At 43.5% G+C, this 27,743-nt stretch overlaps 2 protein-coding genes across 4 annotated transcripts; one reads left to right on the top strand and one right to left on the bottom strand.

Moving 5' to 3' along the window:
- Positions 1–111: 111 nt before the first annotated feature.
- LOC109901868 (zinc finger-containing ubiquitin peptidase 1) lies at positions 112–18,309 on the bottom strand. Of its 3 annotated transcripts, none has more exons than XM_031787036.1 (12): positions 18,266–18,309; positions 16,002–16,651; positions 14,727–14,828; positions 14,509–14,565; positions 14,135–14,242; positions 7,271–7,380; positions 6,871–7,039; positions 6,367–6,555; positions 5,989–6,154; positions 4,105–4,268; positions 527–753; positions 112–294 (listed from the first exon to the last, which is right to left on the bottom strand). In XM_031787036.1, the coding sequence occupies exons 1-12, from the start codon at positions 18,295–18,297 to the stop codon at positions 247–249; spliced, it is 2,022 nt and encodes a 673-aa protein (XP_031642896.1). In that variant the 5' UTR covers positions 18,298–18,309; the 3' UTR covers positions 112–246. The 3 variants fall into 3 exon arrangements, with proteins under 3 accessions (XP_031642896.1, XP_031642897.1, XP_031642898.1); XM_031787037.1 differs by lacking the exon at positions 18,266–18,309 and adding an exon at positions 16,957–17,131; XM_031787038.1 differs by lacking the exon at positions 18,266–18,309 and adding an exon at positions 16,771–16,898.
- On the top strand, positions 17,118–27,743 carry LOC109901867 (importin subunit alpha-6). Its single transcript, XM_020497861.2, has 14 exons — positions 17,118–17,295; positions 18,510–18,637; positions 19,055–19,156; positions 19,539–19,638; positions 20,010–20,104; positions 20,452–20,583; positions 21,082–21,170; positions 21,347–21,446; positions 21,663–21,826; positions 21,906–21,984; positions 22,100–22,225; positions 24,114–24,241; positions 24,454–24,632; positions 25,201–27,743. The coding sequence occupies exons 1-14, from the start codon at positions 17,292–17,294 to the stop codon at positions 25,386–25,388; spliced, it is 1,614 nt and encodes a 537-aa protein (XP_020353450.1). The 5' UTR covers positions 17,118–17,291; the 3' UTR covers positions 25,389–27,743.

Below are 27,743 nucleotides of genomic sequence, written 5' to 3'. Positions count from 1 at the left end.
ATATATAAATAGATGTTCCATTCTCAGTGTGTCCTTACGCCTTCTACAAGGTCCCAATTCTACACACAGGAATATGTTGAGGATTTGAACAGAACAGAGAAAAAGGCGATATTAAAAATACATCATTTATTACCTTAATAAAATGTCAAAGAAAATTCAACATGAAATGTTTTTGGCAGTTACAAATTTACATTCACAGTAAAATGAATGCGACAACTGCATTCCTGCGACAACTGCATTCCAGCATCAAGGGATCCTCTCGGCTTGGAGTGTTCTTGAGTTGAGAACGCGGGTCTGACAAACAAAAAACAAATCAATATCAAAATCGAATAGTTGATTCCCAGTTCAGTGCACATCATAACAAAAAACACTTCACAATTTAAAGTCAAAACCTGTGTTCTTATTGGAGAATTTCAGGTACAACCTCCCTGTTTCACTTAATTTCAAAATGGTTTTATCCTTACGGAACACCATCCAGATGACCAAATACTGTACCTGTATGCAGTTAAGAGCCACTCGGACTCACCTGTTTCTCCTCGGGGGAGAGCACGCCATCTACAACCACAACCTGGTACTGCCTATGTTTCAGGTTGCCAGAGAACTTCCTCATGCGGCGGACAGCTGTGCTAACAGTGGAGCCATCTTGGCTCAGCAGTTTCCTCACATCTCCAGGTGAACAGCCAGGGTCCAGGAGCAACAGGCACAGGCTGCCATTCTTCTTCTGTTCCACTCCTACTATAGAGCGGCTATGGCCTGAGGATGTCGATAGAAGAATGGAGGAAAGCCTTGTTCACACTGCAGGCCTTAATGCCCAAATCAGTTTTGTTTTTCAAATGCATTTTGGACTACTGACTTTCCACACAGCATGTTACAAGTGATCAAATCAGATTTGTGTGTGTTCAGATAGCATTCATTTGCTGACATGGCTATGCTAGTTTTCATAGTAACAACGGGTGTGTGCACAGTGCTGTAGGCTGATTGGTGGCGGTGCTCATGCTTCCCATCACTCAGAAGTTATGTATCAAGCTAAGGTAATAACAATGCCTGCCATGGATGTTTCCCCAGTTGCTTTGTATGTTCAAAAATCATAGTGTAAGAACACTTAAAGCCTCAAAAGGATAAGATGATCCAACTTTCAAATGGAATCATCTGGATAGCCACAGCAGTCAACTAGCTAGCAGTTTAGCTTTCTAGCATATTCACTCATTTGTTTGTAAACAATTAACAAGCAAGTTATTACCACATGTTCTTGTCAAACTGTCAACGGAGTAGCTAGCAACCAACAAGATATGCCAAAAAAGTTTTAAAAAAAAAACACTTGAGGGCAAATAAATCTAGTTTGACCATTCACACAAGTCACACGGCCGGGAATCAGATCTGTATCTGACTTTAAAAACACCTATGAAGGTGGTTTGAAATGTGGCTTGAAATATCAGATTCCATGTGCTTTTTGGCAGTTCAGACTGCAGGAAACAGAACAGATTTGAATCGGATATGCAAATAAATAGGATTTGAGTCACTTCAAACTGCCAATGTGAACACGGCTTTAGAGATAACGTAGACACCAGATGTACAGTCGTGGCCAAAAGTTTTGAGAATGACACAAATATTAATTTCCACAAAGTTTGCTGCTTCAGTGTCTTTAGATATTTTTGTCAGATGTTACTATGGAATACTGAAATATAATTACAAGTATTTCATATTTGTCAATGGCTTTTATTGACAATTACATGAAGTTGATGCAAAGAGTCAATACTTGCAGTGTTGACCCTTCTTTTTCAAGACCTTTGCAATCCACCCTGGCATGCTGTCAATTAACTTCTGGGCCACATCCTGACTGATGGCAGCCTATTCCTGCATAGTCAATGCTTGGAGTTTGTCAGAATTGGTGGGTTTTTGTTTGTCCACCCGCCTCTTGAGGATTGACCACAAGTTCTTAATGGGATTAAGGTCTGGGGAGTTTCCTGGCCATAGACCCAAAATATTGATGTTTTGTTCCCGGAGCCACTTAGTTATCACTTTTGTCTTATGGCAAGGTGCTCCATCATGCTGGAAAATACATTGTTCGTCACCAAACTGTTCCTGAATGGTTGGGAGAAGTTGCTCTCGGGATGTGTTGGTACCATTCTTTATTCATGGCTATGTTCATAGACAAAATTGTGAGTGAGCCCACTCCCTTGGCTGAGAAGCAACACCCCACATGAATGGTCTCTGGATGCTTTACTGTTGGCATGACACAGGACTGATGGTAGCGCTCACCTTGTCTTCTCCGGACAAGTTTTTTTCCAGATGCCCCAAACAATCGGAAAGGGGATTCATCAGAGAAAATTACTTTACCACAGTCCTCAGCAGTCCAATCCCTGTACCTTTTGCAGAATATCAGTCTGTCCCTGATGTTTTTCCTGGAGAGAATTGGCTTCTTTGCTGCCCTTCTTGACACCAGGCCATCCTCCAAAAGTCTTCACCTCACTGTGCGTGCAGATGCACTCACACCTGCCTGCTGCCATTCCTGAGCAAGCTCTGCACAGGTGGTGCCCCGATCCTGCAGCTGAATCAACTTTAGGAGACAGTCTTGGCGCTTGCTGGACTTTCTTGGTCGCCCTGAAGCCTTCTTCACAACAATTGAACCGCTCTCCTTTAAGTTTTTGATGATCTGATAAATAGTTGATTTAGGTGCAATCTTACTGGCAGCAATGTCCTTGCCTGTGAAGCCCTTTTTGTGCAAAGCAATGATGATGGCACGTCTTTCCTTGCAGGTAACCATGGTTGACAGAGGAAGAACAATGATTCCAAGCACTACCCTCCTTTTGAAGCTTCCAGTCTGTTATTCGAACTCAATCAGCATGACAGAGTGATCTCCAGCCTTGTCCTCGTCAACACTCACACCTGTGTTAACGAGAGAATCACTGACATGATGTCAGCTGGTCCTTTTGTGGCAGGGCTGAAATGCAGTGGAAATGTTTTGGGGGGGGATTCAGTTCATTTGCATGGCAAATAATAATTTTGCAATTCATTTGATCACTCTTCATAACATTCTGGAGTATATGCAAATTGCCATCATACAAACTGAGGCAGCAGACCTTGTGAAAATTTATATTTGTGTCATTCTCAAAACTTTTGGCCACGACTGTACACACAGACAAAACAAACAAATCTCAAACACACTAGTACTGAGCGATTAACCAACATTTCAGTTATATTTCAGTTTTTAATAAACTAATTGACCGACATAGATTCAGTTATTTTAATTCCATTTCATTCGTTTCTGTTCTGTGAGCTCGATGTGCAGTTTCTCTAGCGATAAATTAGATCAAGCCCAAACTGTGTGATGTAGTGGGGAGTTGAAGCTTCCACCAGGTCATTTTTCAACATAGTTAAATGCAGAAAACGTGGTAATTAACTACAATGACTATAATCCACTGCACGCCCACCTACTTGTCCGGTCTGTGTGGAGCAGACATGGTAATTAACTACAATGACTATAATCCATTGCGCGCCCGCCTACTTGTCCGGTCTGTGTGGAGCACACGTGATCGAGTGAGATAGAAAGCAGTTACTTCGAGAGGTATCTCTATCTGAAAATACATGCTCTAAGTGATTGATAGTTGCTATTCAGCAGTCATTAAAGTATGTCTTATGTACTTTGAAGAACCACTAAAATAGTGATTTTGGCAGACAGCATAGGCAGCAGCTCTATCAAGATGACTTAGAATTAAATTCTAAAGTCATCAATTTAAACAAATGTAATATACACAATAACTGAAATATTTTATTAAATGTGAATAAAGTGATAGTTAAGTGATAAGCAGTAATGGGCAGTCACTACCATCATGGGACTTTTATAGTTTTTGTATGTGTTGTTACAGCATTCAACCCACAAAATGTATAGTGCATTTAATATAAAAAAGTAATACCGAAATCCGTGATTATTTTTGAATGATCGAACCACAACACAACCGACCTCAAAAAGCACTAATCACTCAGCACCAAACGACACACAAGAAAACTTAAAGTAGACACACGCCATAAACAAATTCTACATTGGATATCAGTAACCCATCATCACCTAATCCATCCAATCCACTAAACCCATGTTAAGACTACCTTGGTGCTGGAGGTAGAGGGGCGGCTGTGTGGTCTGCACCACCCGGGGCGGTAGTCTGGCGCCACTGGCGCCAGTCTGAGAGAAGTACTGCTTCACCCAGTCAAAGAGGCGGGGGTGGGTGTCCCCTGGGCCTGTGGGCTGGTGGAAGTCTAGAACACGGGCACTGTGGGGACACAGGTTAGAGGTAACTGACTGAGAACAGACTCCATTTTCAACCATGTACATTCTATAGTGACTCTGTGTGTGTGTACACCGAGTATACAAAACACATTAGGAACACCTAATATTGAGCCCCCCCTTCTCCCTCAGAACAGCTTCAATTCGCTAGGGCATGGACTCTAAAAATTGTAGACCTCCACAAGTCTGGTTCATCCTTGGGAGCAATTTCCAAACGCCTGAAGGTACCACGTTCATCTGTACAAACAATAGTATGCAAGTATAAACATCATGGGGCCACGCAGCCGTCATACTGCTCAGGAAGGAGACACGTTCTGTCTCCTAGAGATGAACGTACTTTGGCGCAAAAAGTGCAAATCAATCCCAGAACAGCAGCAAATGACCTTGTGAAGATGCTGGAGGAAACAGGTACAAAAGTATCTATATCCACAGTAAAACGAGTCCTATATTGACATAATCTGAAAGGCCACTCAGCAAGGAAGAAGCGACTGCTCCAAAACCGCCATAAAAAAGCAAGACTACGGTTTGCAACTGCAAATGGGGATAAAGATCATACTTTTTGGAGAAATATCCTCTGGTCTGATGAAACAAAAATAGAACTGTTTGGCCATAATGACCATCATTGTGTATGGAGGAAAAAGGGGGAGGCTTGCAAGCCGAAGAACACCATCATGTTGTGGGGGTGCTTTGCTACAGGAGGGACTGGTGCACTTCACAAAATAGATGGCAACATGAGGAAGGAAAATTATGTGGATATATTGAAGCAACATCGCAAGACATCAGTCAGGAAGTTAAAGCTTGGTCACAGATGGGTCTTCCAAATGAACAATGACCCCAAGCATACTTCCAAAGTTGTGGAAAAATGGCTTAAGGACAACAAAGTCAAGGTATTGGAGTGGCCATCACAAAGCCCTGACCTCAATCCCATAGAAAATTTGTGGGCACAGCTGAAAAAGTGTGTGCGAGCAAGGAGGCCTGTGTGAAGCTTGTGGAAGGCTACCTGAAACCTTTGACCCAAGTTAAACAATTTAAAGGCAATGCTACCAAATACTAATTGAGTGTATGTAAACTTCTGACCCACTGGAAATATGATGAATGAAATAAAAGCTGAAATAAATCATTCTCTCTACTATTATTCTGACATTTCACATTCTTAAAATAAAGTGGTGATTCTAACTGACCTAAAACCAATAATTTTTTGTAGGATTAAATGTCAGGAGTTTAAATGTTTTTGGCTAAGGTGTATGTAAACCTCCGACTTCAACTGTACATACAGGAAACTGTTGAGTGTGAAAAAGCCAGCAGCATTGCATTTCTTGACACATGCCGGTGTTCCTGGCACCTACTACAATACCCCATTCAAAGGCAATTCAATATTTTGTCTTGCCCATTCCCCCTCTGAATGGCACACACACACAATCCATGTCTAAACTGCCTCGAGTCTTAACAATCCTTCTTTAACCTGTCTCCTCCCCTTCATCTACACTGATTGAAGTGGATTTAACAAGTGACATCAATAAGGGATCATAGCTTTCACCTGGTCAGTCCATGTCATGGAAAGAGTAGGTATTCTTTTTATTTTGTATACTCAGGTCTGTGTGTCCATTCAGGTGTATCTAATTAAAATATAGCTGGCTACACAAATGTGTTATGTTCTAATGCGTGTAGTATGTTATCGTTCTGTGTGTGACTCTCTGGGCTCTAACCTGACTCTGAGGGAGGTGCAGAGAGCGTAGATCTCCGTAGCTCCTATCCAGGCCCGCGTGCCCTGTAGTCGCTGGTTAAAGTGGGTGGCACCCTGTGGGTCTAACCCCTCCCGCCACGCCCCCTCTATCAACACCTGCACCCGGGGGATGCTGGGTACTGACCCCTCTGGGTGAGGAGGGAGAGGGAGGCAAGGAAAAGATGCCATGATAGAAGATTTAAGAGAAAGTTAGTTTAGGAGATTACATGGTAAAAAGGCTTTTTGAGAGGGCTGCATTCAACTGTTTCATTAAGTGATCCAGACAGCTACTGGATTTGAGAGAATGGTAAACAATTGTGTAATGTGAGGTTTTGGAATATGTGTCTCTGTCTCTGTGTACCTGAGAGACAGGTAGTGTAGGGCTCCATTCTTTGCAGAGAAGACAGGAGCATCTGGAAGTTTCTGTAGCCACATCCCCAGCCCTTATCCCCCTCTGATGAGCAGAAGTGGTCTGTGTCAGCACTCAGCCACACGTGGACACAGTCTCTGACCTCCCTCTGGTAGTAAACATACAGAGCACCCAGCACACCTGACAGAATGAGAGGAATACAATAAACAAAGAGAATGACAAAGACAGAGAGAAAGAGAAAGGGGCTTAGGTGGAGATGGCATCCCCCCCTCAATTGAAAGAAGACAGTTATTAATGACAGGCTAAATAAAAGTAGGCTAAATAAAATGAAGGAAAAACATTTCTAAAACAGGATTTAATTTCCTGAGAGATGGTAGATAGACAGCTGTATAAACAGATAACATGATGTGATCTAAACAACTCAGTTTGAGAACATAGTAAATAATGAGGAGCTATGTTAGTCAAGATCCGGGTAAGAAATGTAATCACACACACCCTGCGTTCTGGTCCTGCCATCGTCGACCCCTGAGGCCAGAGCCTCCATCATCTCTGCTCTCTTGTTGTGGAAGTCAGCAGGCACCATGACACCTCGAGACACGGCTTTCTCCATGGTCCTCTCCATCTGTTTGCGGTAGCCCCCCCTCCCATCCACACCAAACTGCCTCTAAACACACACACACACAACAAGGGGTCAGGGTGAGGTCACCACCACAGTCAGCATACATAAGCAGACACACATATACTGTAAATCATGCTGGCTGACGTGCAGAAACACAAATAAACCACACACTCCTACATAAGCCCTGTGACAAAGCACAGACGCGTCAAATGGTGCATCATGCAGCAAGGTCAAATCCATTACTCCAGTGTTATTGTGGTTGTGCTTTATAAGAACCTGCAGCTTCTTGAACTCCTCTGCCTCCCTCTTGGCCTCCTGCTCCTTCCTCCTCTGCTTCTCCTCCTCCTGCAGCCGTCTGGCCAGCCTCAGGTCTGAGCCAGGGCTCACTGCAACACACACAGGGTCAGTCACAATTCCCTCTCTCTAACACACCATGGGAATCAATCTTGTAGTCACAAAACTGATGTGAAGACAGCTGCATGTGAGAGCTCAGCGGCATGTGCTGGCAGGTTGTATAAGTTCCGGTCAGTTCAAACTTTATAGTCCCCAGAGGGAAATTCATAGTTCAAAACCGATCACACAAAGGACAAATTACACATCATTATATTGCAACTTCAGGAGCTGGCTGGCAATAAAGTGCATGTGCAAATCAAATACGGGGTACTACACCATCCTCTATCTCTACCGAGACCCGTTGTTATAACATGGCTACATCTAAGCAGGAGATAAAACATGTTGGAAGCACAACTTGCAGACTTGTTTACGTGTTGCTGTGCGTTTTGTTGCCAACCTTACTTTGCTACCTGACAACTTTACGGTTTTTACTTTTTAATTACCGTTTATATTTTTAGTTTTTCCCTCACTCAACTTTTTTTCATTCAACTTTTTCACTCCGGACGCTTTATCTGGACGTGGTTCATCAGGACTTCCAACAGCCGAAGCTAAGTAGTAACATTAACATGATGCCTTCTAATTGCAGTCGCTGTACTCATAATATACAGGAGAACGATCGCCTTGCGGCGAGGATAGCTGGGCTGCAAGACACAATCGTTAGGCAAGGGTAATTTCAGTGTAGGAAAGGATGAAACAGCGTCTGTGCCACCAGTAAGTACAGATAGTAGTATAAATCCCTTCACACGGTCCCCGCAGCCGGACAACTTTCTCACGGTTTCTAGAGGGAAATGCTGTAGGAATGCTCAACCGGTGTCGCTCATTCAGCCGACAGAAACTTTCAACAGGTTTTCCCCATTAAACAGCGAGTCGGATTCTGAGGCCGAGCCTTCTCTGGTCTCTTCTCTGCCAAAGCCTCCCAGCATTAGCTCTGACAAATTGAAAACACTAGTCATTGGCGACTCCATTACACGCAGTATTAGAATTAAAACGAATCATCCAGCGATCCGGGTATTTGTTTACCTGAGAAGTATATCTCTACTGTTTACCAGGGGGCAGGGCTACCGACGTTAAGGCTAATCTGAAGATGGTGCTGGCTAAAGCTAAAACTGGCGAGTGTCGAGAGTATAGGGATATTGTTATCCACGTCGGCACCAACGATGTTGGTTACTGTTTACAGGCCTCCTGGGCCATATATACAGCCTCACTGAGTTCCCTGAATTCCTATCCGACCTTGTAGTCATAGCAGATAATATTCAAATTTTTGGTGATTTTAATATTCACATGGAAAAGTCCACAGACCCACTCCAAAAGGCTTTCGGAGCCATCATCGACTCAGTGGGTTTTGTCCAACATGTCTCTGGACCTACTCACTGTCACAGTCATACTCCGGACCTAGTTTTGTCCCATGGAATAAATGTTGTGGATCTTAATGTTTTTCCTCATAATCCTGGACTATCGGACCACCATTTTATTACGTTTGCAATCGCAACAAATAATCTGCTCAGACCCCAACTAAGGAGCATCAAAAGTCGTGCTATAAATTCTCAGACAACCTAAAGATTCCTTGATGACCTTCCAGACTCCCTCTGTCTACCCAAGGACGTCAGAGGACAAAAATCAGTTAACCACCGAACTGATTATTGCGCAACTAACCTTGCGCAATACCCTAGATGCAGTTGCACCCCTAAAAACGAAAAACATTTGTCATAAGAAACGAGCTCCCTGGTATACAGAAAATACCCAAGCTTCCAGAAAATTGGAAGGAAATGGCGCCACACCAAACTGGAAGTCTTCTGACTAGCTTGGAAAGACATTACCGTGCAGTATCGAAGAGCCCTTACTGCTGCTCGATCATCCTATTTTTCCAACTTAATTGAAGAAAATAAGAACAATCCGAAATTTCTTTTTGATACTGTCGCAAAGCTAACTAAAAAGCAGCATTCCCAAAGTGAGGATGGATTTCTCTTCAGCAGTAATAAATTCATGAACTTCTTTGAGGAAAATATAATGATTATTAGAAAGATAATTACAGACTCCTCTTTAAATCTGTGTATTCCTTCAAAGCTCAGTTGTCCTGAGCCTGCACAACTCTGCCAGGACCTAGGATCAAGAGAGACACTCAAGTGTTTTACTATATCTCTCTTGACACAATGATGAAAGTAATCATGGCCTCTAAACCTTCAAGCAGCATACTGGACCCTATTCCAACTAAACTACTGAAAGAGCTGCTTCCTGTGCTTGGCCCTCCTATGTTGAACATAATAAACGGGTCTCTATCCACCGGATGTGTACCAAACTCACTAAAAGTGGCAGTAATAAAGCCTCTCTTGAAAAAGCCCAACCTTGACCCAGAAAATATAAAAAACTATCAGCCTGTCGACTCTTCCATTCCTCTCAAATATTTTAGAAAAAGCTGTTGCGCAGCAACTCACTGCCTTCCTGAAGACAAACAATGTATACGAAATGCTTCAGTCTGGTTTTAGACCCCATCATAGCACTGAGACTGCACTTGTGAAAGTGGTAAATTACCTTTTAATGGCGTCAGACCGAGGCTCTGCATCTGTCCTCATGCTCCTAGACCTTAGTCCTGCTTTTGATACCATCGATCACCGCATTCTTTTGGAGAGATTGGAAACCCAAATTGGTCTACACAGACAAGTTCTGGCCTGGTTTAGATCTTATCTGTCGGAAAGATATCAGTTTGTCTCTGTGAATGGTTTGTCCTCTGACAAATCAACTGTAAATTTCGGTGTTCCTCAAGGTTCCGTTTTAGGACCACTATTGTTTTCACTATATATTTTTACCTCTTGGGGATGTCATTCGAAAACATAATGTTAACTTTCACTGCTATGCGGATGACACACAGCTGTACATTTCAGTGAAACATGGTGAAGCCCCAAAATTGCCCTCGCTAGAAGCCTGTGTTTCACACATAAGGAAGTGGATGGCTGCAAACTTTCTACTTTTAAACTCGGACAAAACAGAGATGCTTGTTCTAGGTCCCAAGAAACAAAGAGATCTTCTGTTGAATCTGACAATTAATGTTGATGGTTGTACAGTCGTCTCAAATAAAACTGAAGGACCTTGGCGTTACTCTGGACCCCGATCTCTCTTTTGACGATCATATCAAGACTGTTTCAAGGACAGCTTTTTTCCATCTACGTAACATTGCAAAAATCTGAAACTTTCTGTCCAAAAATGATGCAGAAAAATGTATCCATGTTTTTGTTACTTCTAGGTTAGACTACTGCAATGCTCTACTTTCCGGCTACCCGGATAAAGCACTAAATAAACTTCAGTTAGTTCTAAATACGACTGCTAGAATCCTGACTAGAACCCAAAAATGTGATCATATTACTCCAGTGCTAGCCTCCCTACACTGGATTCCTTTTAAGGCAAAGGCTGATTTCAAGGTTTTTACTGCTAACCTACAAAACATTACATGGGCTTGCGCCTACCCATCTTCCGATTTGGTCCTGCCGTACATACCTACACGTACGCTACGGTCACAAGATGCAGGCCTCCTAATTGTCCCTAGAATTTCTAAGCAAACAGCTGGAGGCAGGGCGAGAGACGCAGACTCGGTCTCAACCTTTAAGTCTTTACTGAAGACTCATCTCTTCAGTGGGTCATATGATTTAGTGTAGTCTGGCTCAGGAGTGTGAAGGTGAACGGAAAGGCTATGGAGCAACGAACCGCCCTTGCTGTCTCTGCCTGGCCGGTTCCCCTCTCTCCACTGGGATTCTCTGCCTCCCACCCTATTACAGGGGCTGAGTCACTGGCTTACTGGTGCTCTTCCATGCCGTCGCTAGGAGGGATGCGTAACTTGAGTGGGTTGAGTCACTGACGTGATCTTCCTGTCTGGGTTGGTATCCCCCCTTGGGTTGTGCCATGGCGGAGATCTTTGTAGGCTATACTCGGCCTTGTCTCAGGATGGTAAGTTGGTGGTTGAAGATATCCCTGTAGTGGTGTGGGGGCTGTGCTTTGGCAAAGTGGGTGGGGTTATATCCTGCCTGTTTGGCCCTGTCTGGGGGTATCATCGGATGGGGCCACAGTGTCTCCTGACCCCTCCTGCCTCCAGTATTTATGCTGCAGTAGTTTATGTGTCGGGGGGCTAGGGTCAGTCTGTTATATCTGGAGAACTTCTCCTGTCTTATCCAGTGTCCTGTGTGAATTTAAGTATGCTCTCTCTAATTCTCTCTTTCTCTCGGAGGACCTGAGCCCTAGGACCATGCCTCAGGACTACCTGGCATGATGACTCCTTGCTGTCCCCAGTCCACCTGGCCGTGCTGCTGCTCCAGTTTCAACTGTTCTGCCTGCGGCTATGGAGCCCTGACCTCTTCACCGGATGTGCTACCTGTCCCAGGTAGCAGTTTTCAACTCTCTAGAGACAGCAGGAGCGGTAGAGATACTCTAAATGATCGGCTATGAAAAGTCAACTGACATTTACTCCTGAGGTGCTGACTTGCTGTTCCCTTGACAACTACTGTGATTATTATTATTTGACCATGCTGGTCATTTATGAACATTTGAACATCTTGGCCATGTTCTGTTATAATCTCCAACCGGCACAGCCAGAAGAGGACTGGCCACCCCTCATAGCCTGGTTCCTTTCTAGGTTTCTTCCTAGGTTTCGGCCTTTCTAGGGAGTTTTTCCTAGCCACCGTGCTTCTACACCTGCATTGCTTGCTGTTTGGGGATTTAGGCTGGGGTTCTGTTAGAGGTCGACCGATTATGATTTTCCAACACCGATACCGATTATTCGAGGACCAAAAAAAAAGCCACATCCGATTAATCGGCTGATTTTTTTACAATTACAACAATACTGAATGAACACTTATTCTTATTATTATTTTTGTTGTTGTTGAATTTTACCCCTTTTTCTCCCCAATGTCATGGTATCCAATTGTTTTAGTAGCTACTATCTTGTCTCATCGCTACAACTCCCGTACGGGCTCGGGAGAGACGAAAGTTGAAAGTCATGCGTCTTCCGATACACAACCAAGCCGCACTGCTTCTTAACACAGCGCGCATCCAACCCGGAAGCCAGCCGCACCAATGTGTCGGAGGAAACACCGTGCACCTGGCAACCTTGGTTAGCTCGCTCTGCGCCTGGCCCGCCACAGGAGTCGCTGGTGCGCGATGAGACAAGGATATCCCTACCGGCCAAGCCCTCCCTAACCCGGACGACGCTAGGCCAATTGTGCGTTTCCCCACGGACCTTCCGGTCACGGCCGGTTACGACAGAGCCTGGGCGCGAACCCAGGGTCTCTGGTGGCACAGCTGGCGCTGATGAACAATTATTTTAACTTAATATAATACATCAATAAAAATCAATATCGCCTCAAATAAATAATGAAACATGTTCAATTTGGTTTAAATAATGCAGAAACAAAGCGTTGGAGAAGTAAAAGTGCAATATGTGCCATGTAAAAAAACTAATGTTTGAGTTCCTTGCTCAGAACATGAGAACATAGTTGGTGGTTACTTTTAACATGAGACTTCAATATACCAAGGTAAGAGGTTTTAGGTTGTCGTTAATATAGTATTTATAGGACTATTTCTCTCTATACCATTTGTATTTCATATACCTTTGACTATTGGATGTTCTTACAGGCACTATAGCATTGCCAGTGTAACAGTATAGCTTCCGTCCCTCTCCTCGCCCCTACCTGGGCTCGAACCAGGAACACATCGACAACAGCCACACTCGAAGCAGCGTTACTCATCGCTCCACAAAAGCCGCGGCCCTTGCAGAGCAAGGGGAATAACTACTCCAAGTCTCAGAGCGAGTGACATTTGAAACGCTATTAGCGCGCACCCAGCTAACTAGCTAGCCATTTCACATCAGTTACACCAGCCATTAGGCTGATAGGCAGCGCTGTGCTTGCGAAGAGCTGTTGGCAAAACGCACTAAAGTGCTGTTTGAACGAATGCTTACGGGCCTGCTGCTGCCTACCATCGCTCAGTCAGAGTGCTCTATCAAATCATAGACTTAATTATAACATAACACACAGAAATACGAGCCTTTGGTCATTAATATTGTCGAATCCGGAAACTATCATTTCAAAAACAAAACTTTTATTATTTCAGTGAAATACGGAACCGTTCGGTATTTTATCTAACGGGTGGCATCCCTAAGTCTAAATATTCTTGTTGCATCGCATAACCTTCAATGTTATGTCATAATTACGTAAAATTAAGGCAAATTAGTTCGCAATGAGCCAGGTGGCCCAAACTGTTGCGTATACCTTGACTGCGTGCAATGAGTCAAAAGTGCATTGAAATTACTTAGGAAATTTGCACACTTTGGAGAGGTGTGTGGCCACTAGGAGACACCACTTAGTCCTCTCACTCAAACTTTTGTATTTATTTTGTCTTATGTTGCACCTATGCCCACATTTTCCAGGAATATTCTTATCATGTTACTGAATGTATCCAGAGTATTTTCAGATTTCGTTATCTACAAATGCAGCGAAAGTAAATGTAAAATGCACATGCAAACAACACTAATGTTTGGATTTAGTCTGTGAACTGTTGTGTCCTCACCTTTGGTCTAATAATTTCCCCATAATCGCCAAACTGTTCCCCTTCAACTGCTACCATGGTTATTCATCTGCTTTTCATATTTCTTCCTTAAGATACACTTCCAATTCAACCCTATAGGACAATTCCCACAAGTGTAAACACAAAATCCCAATTAAACCTGTGTTCCCATCACATATGATTGTTTAAATCAAGCCATACCTGCACTAGTGACTGTGCCATAGTCAAGATGCAGCTCCACATGTTCCTGTAGGGAGTAGCAGTCTCCACACACCACAGAACACAGGGGACACTCATAACTCTTCCCACCTGAGGACGAGGTCAGGGACACACACAGCGGTTAAAAGGGATATCAACGGGGCATTTGTATTTAAATCATTATTCATCCAAGTTATTCTTGTTGAGATAAAACCTCTCTTGCAAGTTCATTTAGATTTTTGGGGGAATATTATACCTGAATCAGTAAGACATGGGCAGAGCGAGAGCCTCAACCTCTGTGGATCTGCCATAGGCAGGCTTCTTCCTCTGTTTGGTTGAACTATGTTTGTTCCTATGAAGAATAGCATGAGACAAACCTGAGCTGTTGCTGGATGATGCTGCCTCGGTTGATGATGTGGCCCCCAGGACAGCCTCTGAAAAGACAGATACAGATTATGTCAGTCAGAGACTTAACACAATGGATTGTGCCTCATGTTCTGTCTGTGCTGAACTGTCGAGACTCGGAATGTCATGAGTTTCTACAGTCACAGTGTGTTCTGTGCTGAACTGTGTGGTCTAACTGTAGATACTGTACCTTCAGCTGGGCTCTCTTCTAGCAAGTGCAATTCAACATGTTCCTGTAGGATGAAGGCATCTGTGCAGACCAGAGCACACATAGGACAGGAAAACTGCTTCTCTACAAAAGACACACAGTACATAACAATGAGACACAGGATGATGACAAGACTAATGCAATCCATAGCGAGGAGTTTTTCAACCCACTCCACACAGCACATGAATGCCGCACAGGAGCAGCTTCGGTAGCAGGTTCATCCTCCCCAGAAGCTCCACAGAGCAGTTCAGAAGGCCATTTTTACCCACAGCCATGAGGCTTTTTAACGAGTGTAAATGACTCATTTATGGTGCCTTCTTAATAGGAATGTTGTTTTTGCTTGTTTCCCAGCAGTAGGATAGACAATAGTATTTATCTTAAACTTGTCTCCATCTTTTATGGCTATTACCATGCAGGGGCATTCTTAGGTGTCTTCTAATTCATTTTTATTTTGTGTTTGTCATTGTCTTTGTAATTTATTAGTGATGCTGAGTGAAAACTATTTCCCAAGTTGGGATCAGTAAAGTGCTACTCTACTCAAATCAAAGATTATATACGTCTCCCTGCCCTAACGATGGGAGTCGTTGTCCACAAAGCGGCAAGGTAGACTGTCTAGCTCCTGCCTATCTTTTCTTTGGATTGGTGGATTATTGTAATCCTTTTTTGAATATTCGACAAGGGTTGTTGACGTTAACCGCCTGTATTCAATGCGAGAGATGCTGCTAGCCTCATCCCATGAATATGCATAGCCATCTCCGAGATAGTGTTTGTTCTCAAGTGACAATGATGTCATGTGTCCTACTTATGTTAGTACACTCATAACAACTTAAGCATAACAAAATGTCTATAACAAATAAACTTCACGTAGAAAATAAGCCATTAATTTTATTGTTGGCTAAATTCGACAATCTCTTGCTTGGTGGGCGAAACAACAAAAACCACCACCTGATGAAGACAGACAGATTGTCCGCTGAGTTGGGCCTCTCTCTTCCACTTCGGTACAACAAACCAACTAAACCTAATATCAGTCAGTACAAAAAAGAAACTGATGAGGTTTTCAAAAACGTGTTGCAACTGAAGACGGATTAAAGTGCGGCAGAGCCCGCGAGCACCAGATAGCATGGACTGTTAATGGGATGCATTGATAGTTCATCAATGGGCTATCAAACCACCTAATATCAGTCAGTACGACAAACCACCTAATATCAGTCAGTACGACAATCCAGGACAGATGTAACAACACCCTCTAAAATAAACCTTTAAGTGGGGAGGAGAAACGCTTCTGTTTGACTGTGGTGTGCTCTGCAGATCCCACTCCCACAGAGTCCTCAGCATTACAGTGTCTGCTAGTAGGCCTACTGGAGTCCTGAGCTGATCTCAGAAAGCCCGTAGACACTGAAGAGGTGGGTTCAACAATGGCCACTGCTCGCCCTCCATCGGACTCCCCCCTACTAAAAGCTTGGGGGGATACAGTCATTCGCTCCTTAGACTCCAGTGTGCTATTGGATGTCCTGAGTGAGACCCCTCCTCCAATGGTGTCAAACCTGTTCCCATTGGCTACTCCTTTTTCAGAACCCTCAGACCTAGACAAACCAATGGCTTGTTTGCAGTGACTGTCCACTATGGTGGTAGAGGGAGTAGGACTTGAGCTGGGCCTGACAAGACTGTGACCACCTCTACCCTCTGCTCCGTCATGGTCCTGCTTCTCTTTGTGTGTGGTATTGATGTGGAAGCGGAGTTCGTTGTAGGCGACTCCGGACCAGGAACAGAGGGGGCAGCCCATGTCATTCTCCATGTGGCTCAGGAGGAGATGGGTCTTCATGTCCTTGTCCAACACCAATTCCTCGCCACAAATCTCACACGTCAGCATGGCTTGTTGTTTCTGGTGCTCAGCTGTCACACTAACACTGAAATGAAGATAAACGAAGATAACATTAATTGTCAGTAAATAAATAGGAATTAACAGGAAGGATATCAATCCAAATTACGCCAAATATACCAAATAACGAAACAACGCAATGCCCACCTTTGTCAGCCAAGATGCAACAACGCAATTCCCATCTTTGTCAGCTAAGATAGCTAGCCAAATTCTAACTCGGCTATTATAATTTATTCTGAATTTGTCTAGCTAGTCAACATGTCAGTCTATGGACTAAAACATGACTTCAAAACGCTGAAAGATTGCTAACTATCTAACCATCATATTACTCACCGATTTCAAGAATATGGACGATGTGCCGTACTAATGCTTGACTTATGTGACTACTTTCAAAATATATGTGTTTCTGTTTCACTTTTCATTCATATGCCATCTTAGCAACGTTAGCTCGCTAGCTAACAACTTGACTTTACTGGCCCTGTTGGCTTCTCCTCCTTCAGTTTGAACTGATGGATTTGACGTCACTGGTTGTTGATCCAAGGAGGGTTACTGGGAAATTTTTAAGCGATACAAGACGCCATATTGCTCTCAGCTGGACTCGGGAGTTTGCGTGAAGGAAATAATAATACCTAGCTATACCTAGGAGTTTCTGACATTATTCATCTTAAATGGGTAAGAGCAATACAATCGTCACAACCTTTTTATTGTTGTTTTCTTTTTTTATCACGAATTATCTGGTAACTTGGCATGACGATGGTTGCTAAACGAGGGGACCGGAGAGGGGTGTAAAGGAGCTAGCTAGCTAACGATGTAGCTAGTTATCGCTTGCTGTGTTATTAGCAAGAACAAGCTCTTAAAAAGCTGTGGTTTGGGTCTAAATGCAGTTTTGGATACCGTTGCCTATTATATGGTTTTACAGCTGTTTTAAGTATTATTTTGCTAACGATACGAATACGTTAGGTTTTTGAACACCATGTAATTTAATTCAATTAATACTAATAATGTATTAGCTAGGTAGCCAGCATGCTACTACTAGTTGCTGTGTGCTAGGCCAGTGGCTTCCAACCTTTTTGGGTTATTGTACCACCAACTGAATTTTGCTCTGCCCGGAGTACCCCTGAAGTACCCCACCATGTGCATTTTACCAATAAGCCTAAGGTCTCGTGAGCCTTCTCAAGTACCCCCTGTGGATAGGCCAGGTACCCCTCCCCAGGCCAGGGGTCCTACTAGGTAGTACCGCTGGTTTGGAACCACTGTACTAGGCCGTACTGTACTACTTGCTAGAGAGGAACCCGGTTTCTTGCGATTGGAGATATCCAGCCTGGAAGACGACTGATTCCCCCAGAAAATACAACAAACAATGTCAATGTGACGCTGCAGCAAGACAGTGGTTAATGTTAGCTAACATTCATTAGCTGGCTGATGCGCATGTCATCTTTATCTAGCTAACTAGATAGCCAGGAATGGCATTATTTGACTCGCTAGCTAACACAAAGATTACTAATAGATGAGATCATCGAACGCTATTTTTGTTTTAACTTGACTAATCTAACGTTGATTATATTATGATGACAGCGAGCGAGAAACATTTGATATTGTATTTATTTGATCACCAGTCTTCTTCATCAGCTATCAAACTCACCCCAACTGCTGTTTTCGTGTGAAGATGTGCATGGCAGGGTTTGTCTTCAAATCCCCTTTTGGCCAACCAATCCAAATTCACATCGAGAGTTATTTAATTTATTTGAATTTCCATTAAGCGCCTATGTTAACAACAACCTTAGCTAGCTAGTCAGTCAAGTTTGCCTGTCTGTGGCTGCTGTGAATTCACAAGTTCGTATATTTGATTGTTTAGGATAACGTTATGTTTATCCTTATTTCCCCAGATGAGATGGCAAGCCCAGGGAATGACCGAATGAAGAGTTACAAGAACAAAGCGCTGAACCCACAGGAGATGCGCCGGAGGAGAGAGGAGGAGGGGATCCAACTCCGCAAACAGAAGAGAGAAGAGCAGGTAGGGTGCTTCTAGTTCTTACGCCTGGACCACTGAATCAGCTACTCTCCATTTTTATTTATTTAACTAGGCAAGTCAGTTAAGAACAAAATCTTATTTACAATGAAGGCCTAGGAACACTGGGTTAACTGCCTTGTTCAGAGGCAGAACGACAGATTTTTACGTTGTCAGCTCGGAGATTCGATCTAGCAACCTTTCGGTTACTGGCCCAACGCTCTAACCACTAGGCTGCCTGCCGCGCGATTCTGTGGAGACAAACCTAGTCTCATTCAATTTGACCATGTAAATGCCTTTTGAATGGTAAATCTTCTCCAGATAGAAGTAATTTTTTTATTGACCTGTTATAGTTGTCTTTGGTTTGTTTGTGTTGTAGTGAGTCGGTGTCCTACTAACACTTACCTCTCCCTCTTCCCCCAGCTGTTCAAGAGGAGGAATGTGTGTGTGCCCTCGGGCGATGAGTCCATGTTGGAATGCCCTGTCCAGGACCCTGACATCAGCTCCACTGCACCAGTCTCAGGTGTAAGTGACCATTACTCCAATTGCCCCATTTTCTTACTCTCGTGGTCTACACTCTGCACCGAGGGACTAGTTACCTGTTGAAAGACAATGCCATTACTCCATAAAATAAGTACAAAGAATGTTGGGGAAACAGAAGATTCTTAAACACATGGTTACTTGTCTTGTTTGGATACTGAAGAGAAAAGACAAGAGTTTTTGGTTTTCAAAGCAATCTGCGATTAAAACTAGATGAAGGTCTTTAGTCCTAAGTGCACTTTACGTGATCAACCTGTCAGGTGTAGCCCTACATCGCTTGCCCTGCAATATGTGTATGTAGTGTCAGAGTACATGGTTTTGTATGTCATTCACATCTTTATGTATGTTGACTTGTGTGTGTGTGTAGGAAGGTGTCATAACTCCAGACATGATCCAGATGATCTTCTCTGAGGATCCAGACCAGCAGCTGATTGCCACACAGAAATTCAGGAAGTTACTCTCCAAAGGTCTGTGTGAATCATTCAATTCATAACACCCCCAATGCAGGGCTCATGCCACCTGTATTATCTAGGTTGATTCCCCGATGGGACACAATTCCCTATTTAGTGCACTACTTTTGATCTGGACCCACTATATAGGGAATAGGGTTCCATTTGGGACAGACGCATAGTTTGGTATTGTATAGTATGTTTTCTCAACAACAAAGATGGGTTGTTCGTTCCAAATGCCTGCAAGTAATGCCTTTGTTGGACCTGATCCTATTCCCTCAACACCGTATTGGAGTGTTTTAGCATCACACGTTTTCAGCCATGAACCAGGAAGTATTTAAGCTAGTAGTGTGATGTCATTGTCATGCACTCTTCTCCCTCCTCATCAGAGCCCAACCCCCCCATCGATGAGGTCATCCTCACCCCAGGGGTCGTCAATAAGTTTGTGGAGTTCCTCAAGAGGAGTGAGAACTGCACTCTTCAGGTGGGTCAGGTGGCTGGGTCTCTGTCTGTTATTTGGATGTGCTGGGAATTCTTGGTTTGGTCTGTTAGAAATCGTAAAATGTATTCACTACACAAAATGACACTAACAGAAAGCTGTTGGAATATATGAAATGAAGTCAGATTCTTTAATGTTATATCGCATCCTGTTGGCATTAGTCAGTCTGCATGACATCTGCATTGTATTGCTCCCTGCCAAAAGACATAGCTAGTGAACTTTCCTCTGCCTCTTTATGACACTTTCAATCATAACTCTTCAGCCTGTGTATCTGTCTGAGGGCTTGTACTATGCTCCCCATGTGACCATGGTGTGAACTGTGTGTGTGCCAGTTTGAGGCAGCCTGGGCCCTGACCAACATTGCCTCTGGGACCTTCCTGCACACCAAGGTGGTTATCGAGACGGGAGCCGTGCCCATCTTCATCGAGCTGCTCAACTCGGACTACGAGGACGTCCAGGAGCAGGTGACTGAACAGCCTGGGGGGGCCGAAGCCCTTGGGGCAGGGTTGCAGCAGGATGGGACACTAACACATGGGTCACAGTGATAGCTAGCAGGAATGGGAATAAGATGTCATAGAATCTTCTTGGCGGGACAAATTCCATCTGAATAGTAAACCAGCTAGGTTTGCGTTCCCTAAATATAAACGCTGTGGCTGCATTCTGATTTTCTACCGTTCTCCCTGAAGTGTTCTCTTATTCACTCCCCTTCCATGGGTTTTAACGTAGCCAAACACTAAGCAATCCCAGCCCAGTATGGTCCTAGCTATGTGGTTATGTAGCAGTATATGGTATGGCCATCCAAGCCCAGCTCTATATGGTGCTGATGTTTGTGTGGAAATATAGCTTAGCTGCAGCACTGTATACTATGGCTCCTAGCTGCATGCAAATATAGCTGCACTGTTACAGAATGGCAATATGCATGGCTGCTGAGTTAGAGGTGACGAGTGATTGGTGTGTTTCAGGCCGTGTGGGCCCTGGGGAACATCGCCGGGGACAACGCAGAGTGCAGAGACTACGTTCTCAACTGTGGCATCCTGCCCTCCTTACAACAGTATGTGTGTGTGCGCACACTTGGTTTTATCAGTCTGTAGGCCCATGCCGTTTTAACAAGGAGAAGTAGAGTTTCATACCATTACCTAATACATTGTATAATCCGATTAGTCAGGTTTAACAGTTTAATTGTGGTCAGAGAAACAAGGTGTACTAAACTGTTCTCTGCTCCCGCAGGCTGCTGGCTAAATCCAACCGTCTCACCACAACTAGGAATGCTGTATGGGCTCTGTCTAACCTGTGTAGAGGGAAGAACCCCCCTCCAGACTTCACCAAGGTAATAGGGTCTATTCCCACACTGCCCAATCAGAGGACAGTTCTAACAGTCCAACAGATCTCACCTGTCAAATGCACAAACCACTCTGGGAGTTTTGACTCATTTCTCTCAAAGCCATTCTCTTAGCAAAACTTAATGTTCTCCTTTCACCATTATCCCTCTTTCTGTCTGTCTTCCTCCCTTCACTCTTTTCTTCTTATTTGCTCTCCTTCCCAGGTGTCTCCCTGTCTGAGTGTGCTGTCCAGGCTGCTGTTCAGTAGTGACCCAGACGTGTTGGCTGATGCCTGCTGGGCCCTCTCTTACCTGTCTGACGGACCCAATGACAAGATACAGACTGTCATCGACTCTGGGGTCTGCCGCAGACTGGTGGAGCTACTCATGTAAGTACTACTAGACACAAACCCACACAAGAAATTGAGATGTTGGTGCACACTGACTGGTGTTTTTGGTCTTCCCCAGGCACAGTGATTATAAGGTGGTCTCTCCTGCGCTGCGTGCTGTGGGAAACATAGTGACAGGAGATGACATTCAGACTCAGGTAGAACTAGTTTTTATTTTCTTGCTACCTCCCCAATGGCTTTGTCTCTTCACCCTGATGTGTGTGAAGTTTTGATCCTTCACATGGTCCTAGCTGTGTGCATTGATTGTTCCAGGTGATTCTGAACTGCTCGGCGTTGCCATGCCTATTACACCTGCTCAGCAGTCCCAAGGAGTCCATCAAGAAGGAGGCCTGCTGGACTGTGTCTAACATTACAGCTGGGAACAGAGCACAGATCCAGGTGTGTGTGTGTGTACCTGTGCTTGATGGTAGCACAGTGTTTTAAGTAGTTGTCTGAGGGCTTTTTCATTGAGTTATACACTGAGTGTACAGAACATTAAACACCTTCCTAATTTTGAGTTGCACCCCCTTTTGCCCTCAAAACAACAGCAATACGTTGGCATGCACATTACAAGGTGTCGAAAGCGTTCCACAGGGATGCTGGCCCATGATGACTCCATTGCGTCGCACAGTTGTGTCAAGTTGACTAGATGTTCTTTGGGTGTTGGACCGTTCTTGATACACACGGGAAACTGTTCAGTGTGAAAAACCCAGCAGTGTTGCAGTTGTTGACACAAACTGGTGCCCCTGTCACCTGCTAGCATTCCCTGTTCAAAGGCACTTCAATCTTTTGTCTTTCCTATACTTTTGCCCATCGTTTGTCTTGCCCATACTTTTGCCCATCGTTTGTCTTGCCCATACTTTTGCCCATTTGTCTTGTTCAATCCAGGGCTCAAGGCTTAAAAATCCTTCTTTAACGTGTCTCCTCCCCTTTAACAGGTGACATCAATAAGGGATCATAGCTTTCACCTGGTCAGTCTGTCATGGAAAGAGCAGGTGTTCATAATGTTTTGTACACTCTGTAGGTCATATTACTAAAATGTCACAAGGTGCAGAGCGTTCAATTTGCCTCCTGGGGTCAAGGAGACCCCCAGCTCTGGAAAAACCATTGACAACTACATGCTGTTTTCAAGGGATTGTTAAAATAATGTTAACTATTTGGTTGTTATATCATCCCCTTAATGGTGGCCGATATTGTGAGTCTACCTTCACGTATCTGAAATTCCATGGTCAATTTATGATTACTGATCATGAAAAGCATGCAGTTACATGCTGTAACGGTTTTGACTTGAGGTTATTATTCATAGGGGTGCCAGGTAGGTTGTGCCTACCAGAGAAAACATTGGTTTCTCCTTTTAGTTTGGGTGGGAATGAGTCCCATCTGGTCCGTCAAGTCTACACCAATACAAAGGACTTATGTAAAAGTCAGGATGGAAATAAACTTTTCATAAACCCTTAAAACATTGGAAAGAACTTCCAAAACAACTATTCTTTTGCGTGGGTTGTATTAACAACATCAATGATTACACACACATATAATAATATAACATAATGAGTTCTGGTTCCTCCAGAAATGTCCTGTACCTCGGGCCTAAAAAGAGTCCAGCCCGGTAAAGGAGTTCAGTGAACTCGAGTGACTTTTGTCACGCAATGTTTGTCCGTTCATTCAGTATAGCGTAAACCCAGTATTTAAACATACCATCAATATAACAATTATTTTACCACAGAACTTTAAAGCGTATCAACTCTTACTAAGTCCTCAACTACAACTAACTACATAAATCATCACAGTATACCTCACATCAAAACAAATGAAATACCGTATACAAAAAGGTTGTAGTCAGTCGGTCAGTCAGACAATCCAATCCGCCAATAGATCTCCAGCGGAGAAAGGCCACGAAGAACGGAGAGGTGTAGTCCACGGACGCAAAGAGTGGATCCGATCCTGGGTAAACTCTATTAGGCTACAAAACACACGTTTAACGGCAACCAAACAAACGGAATAGAGAAGCTTCGGGAACTGAGGGTTGAACACATCCTCATTCACGGCTCCATCACAACCCCACTTTTGCGCAGCTGATGCTGGCTATTTAATTGGGAATTAAAGGGAAAGCGCCCTATTGGAAGGAGCTGCACTGAGACGGTTCAGAAAAATTCAGGGCCGTCACAATGCTTTATAACTCTGGTGATAGAGCTGAATGTGGAATAATCTGAACTGTGTAGTTCTGGGGGGAGGGGGGGTCTATATAATATGTAATCTCACTGTTCTATCTCTCTGTCTTGGTCAGACGGTGATAGATGCCAACATCTTCCCAGTGCTGATAGAGATTCTTCAGAAGGCAGAGTTCCGTACCAGGAAGGAAGCAGCGTGGGCTATAACCAACGCTACCTCTGGGGGCACTCCTGAGCAGATCAGGTAATAACGCACGTCAAATTCTTGAAAATAGAACCGGGGCTATCATTTTGGAGACTTGTTGCTTACACCAAGAATTCATGAAATGAATGTGAGTAGTCTCATGCTCGACTAGTTTTGTCCCCGTGTAGCAGGCCTGTATAACTCTATATCTGCTAAACCAAATGTAACAAATGTGAGTAAATCTAAATCTGTCTGTCTTGCTGTCCCTGTAGGTACCTGGTTAGTCTGAACACTATCAAGCCCATGTGTGACCTGCTGACAGTGATGGACAGTAAGATAGTGCAGGTGTCACTGAACGGCCTGGAGAACATCCTGAGACTGGGAGAGCAGGAGGCCAAGCAGAACGGCACCGGCATCAACCCTTACTGTGCCCTCATAGAGGAAGCCTATGGTATGTTACACATTCACACACCATCAGAGAATGGGACAGGCATCAACCCATAGATGTACGCTCAATTCTGTTTCTCCACCTTTTCCCTGAAATTGCACATTTCTCGTGGATTTATAAGGAATGTACTGATGTAAGGAGGCAGAGGGAACAATTGCACTCTTTAGGGAGAAGGAGAAATGTCATTATGCTATGGATAATCACTTAGTCAGTGGAATGCACACACTGTTCCACTAGATGGCAGTAGAAATGTTGCTGTGAAGTGAATAGTGTATTCTAGTTCTTATCTAATGAGATGCAAGGACACATGCTGCCAAATTTAAACAGCCATTCGTTAGTGATTTATGACTCAGTATTGTCATGTGAGTCACTAAGGCCTGATATTAATTTGTGTGCGTATGTGTATCCGCTGGCTTTTGTTACAAGCACTGATTTTAGCTTATGGCTGCTTTATTTGAGAAAGTTGTATTTGCAATGACTGTGTAGATGTCGTACCTACCTTCGTTGAATGCACTGACTGTAAGTTGCTCTGGATAATAACATCTGCTAAATGTAAAAATGTCCACGTCAGGTCTGGACAAGATAGAGTTCCTGCAGAGCCATGAGAATCAGGAGATCTACCAGAAGGCTTTTGACCTGATCGAGCACTACTTTGGTGTGGAGGAGGAGGACGCTAGCATCGCCCCGCAGGTGGACCAGAACCAAGGCCAGTTTATCTTCCAGCAACAGGACGGGCCCATGGAGGGCTTCCAGCTCTAACCACACCTTGACCTTCACCCCTCTGAGTATCTACCACCCCCCCCAGGGGAGTCCAGTCTCAATAGGGCTGCTTAGACCTGAACTGATGACACTACCCCATCTCGCCTCTCTCACTGGACCCACCTGCTCTACCTCTCTCTCCAAATCTTCCTCTCCTGCAAGGCTAGCCTTGCCCTGCCACAGCACCCTATCTGGAAAGGGCGAGAGAGGGAGCATGAGAGAGAGAGAACCTGACTGACTGAAAGACTGACTGAGGACAGCTCATTCTTAGTGTTTGAGACTTCCTGGAGCTGTATGCAGCGTGTGGGTTGTTTCTTTCTATTGTAGACTATACCGTCTGTGCAGTGGCAAGCCTCCTAACATGGTAGGCATAGGAAAGAAAGAGTTGGCTGATATTTTGTCTTACTCCCTAAAATGTTTTTTTATTTTATAATTTCCTGTGATATTATTATTATTATTATTACGACACTGGTGTCTCAATCACCCTCCATATCTCCTTTTTTAAATGTGAAACTACCTCTTCAGTCTTCAAAAAGAAAACAAAAGATATGAAGCATTTTGACTGAGGATTCTCTGGATTTCACCAGATAGTCCAAGTAAAACTCCTATCCCAACTAGTGTCCTGAAGAGGTTTAGTGACTGTATCAGCTCATTTCCTAACTTCTTGTACCCTTTGACCAGAGCTGAGAGAACAGTTGGCTACAGACAGCCTACTGTTTTCGTTGGAGGATGTACATTGTGTCAAGATGATGTGTGTATTCCAGTGACATTATTATTTAAGTTGGAAAGCAGGTGGACTTCTTTCTCTGGGGTCTCTCTTCAATGATAAAATTGACAATGGTTGACCTGGAGATTCCTAATCTTATTTATTCTGTTGAGATGTTTTTCAGTTCCTTGACCCTGGCTGCAATATTAACTTTAGAATAACAGAACACCAGTTGCATTGTACTGACCGCAGTAATGTAGATGCATTGTGTAGGGAAACACTGCATGTCACTTGCTGCATTAGTCAGCATAGCGTTCAGCCAGGCTTATGCTTATCTGTAACAACGTTACGGTAGGATTGACACAACGTTAGGGTAACGTTGAGGAGTGTTCTGCTTGTGTGAGTGCTCCTTATTGAAGCGCCGCCAGCCAGCCACAGTACAGTGCCAGACGGGTTAGGTTCAGTGACTAGTATCTGTTGTGTGATGCAGTGTCTGTCTGTAACAATCTCCAGGTGAATAAAAACACAGGCTCTCAGAGTTCTTTTGTAGTTGTGTTTTTTCCCGTCATCTCACCATGAGTTATTATGATGTCATGACTTATTTGTTTTGCTGAAGTCTTTTTTTGTTTTATCGGTGGTGGTTAACCTTACATTGGACTTAACGCTATTGGACGTTGATATAAAATGCTCAGTTGAACTTGAGTGCTTTGTATATTATATATACATGTAAGAAATTATATGGGGGGAAAAAATACCTAATTGGAAGGGGTGATTTATTAATTGCAGTATAATGTGTTTTCTGACTGAGATATGCAATGTTGTACTTATTGTTGAGTCTTTGCACACTTACTTGTTGCTGCTTTATTCTGATCTTTTGTTGGGTATGTGTTTGTTTCCTGGTTCCCCTCACCTTTACAACTGCTTCTAGAACATGTTTTGTTAAGGACTCCTTACATAATTTTTTTTTACATTTTCTTTTTAAATAAAAAATGATATGAACTCTTGATTGGTGAAGGAAACCCAACCTGGCTAAACTGAACTGCTGAGCCTTTATTAGTGTGTGACTACAAGTCTTTCAGTATTCTACTTTTCTTTTAGTTTTAAACTCATCACTCCTGAATCCTGGCGCTTTACTTTTGACGTGTTACATTTTTGGAAATTGAAGATGCTGTATACATTTTGAGTACCATATTAATTGATCTTAGGCCTTGGAAATTATATATTTACGTGATATGGAAACAGTTTGTAGTGCTACATTTTGTCATGCACATAAAAAATGGTGTATAGTTTTCTAATATTTCTTATGTTTGTACGATTGGATGATATATTATTTTTATGTTTTAGGTTGATTTATTTCTCCCCCATTTGGGAATTGTTTTGGCTCTGATACAGAGGCTATAAGGACTGCTGTGGTATTCTGTCCAGAATTCTCTAAGTGGTTACCATATCATGCCGCCATTGTGGTTGTTTCCTTTAATCCAATGGACCACAGAGGGCTGTGTGTGAAGCTGGACTAAACAGCTCTTCTCTGTGTTACTCATGGAGCTGTTGTCTGGCTCTCCTTTGAGGGGTTAATGTGGAGTTGACTAAAATAATGAAGAATAAAGAAATACAATGATCTGGTACACAAGGCCTCTTGTCGACTGGAA

Source organism: Oncorhynchus kisutch, linkage group LG13, assembly GCF_002021735.2.
Source record: "Oncorhynchus kisutch isolate 150728-3 linkage group LG13, Okis_V2, whole genome shotgun sequence".
NCBI lineage: Eukaryota > Metazoa > Chordata > Actinopteri > Salmoniformes > Salmonidae > Oncorhynchus > Oncorhynchus kisutch.
The sequence above is the reverse complement of the archived record's forward strand: the minus strand, read 5'-3'. Positions and strand labels throughout refer to the sequence as shown.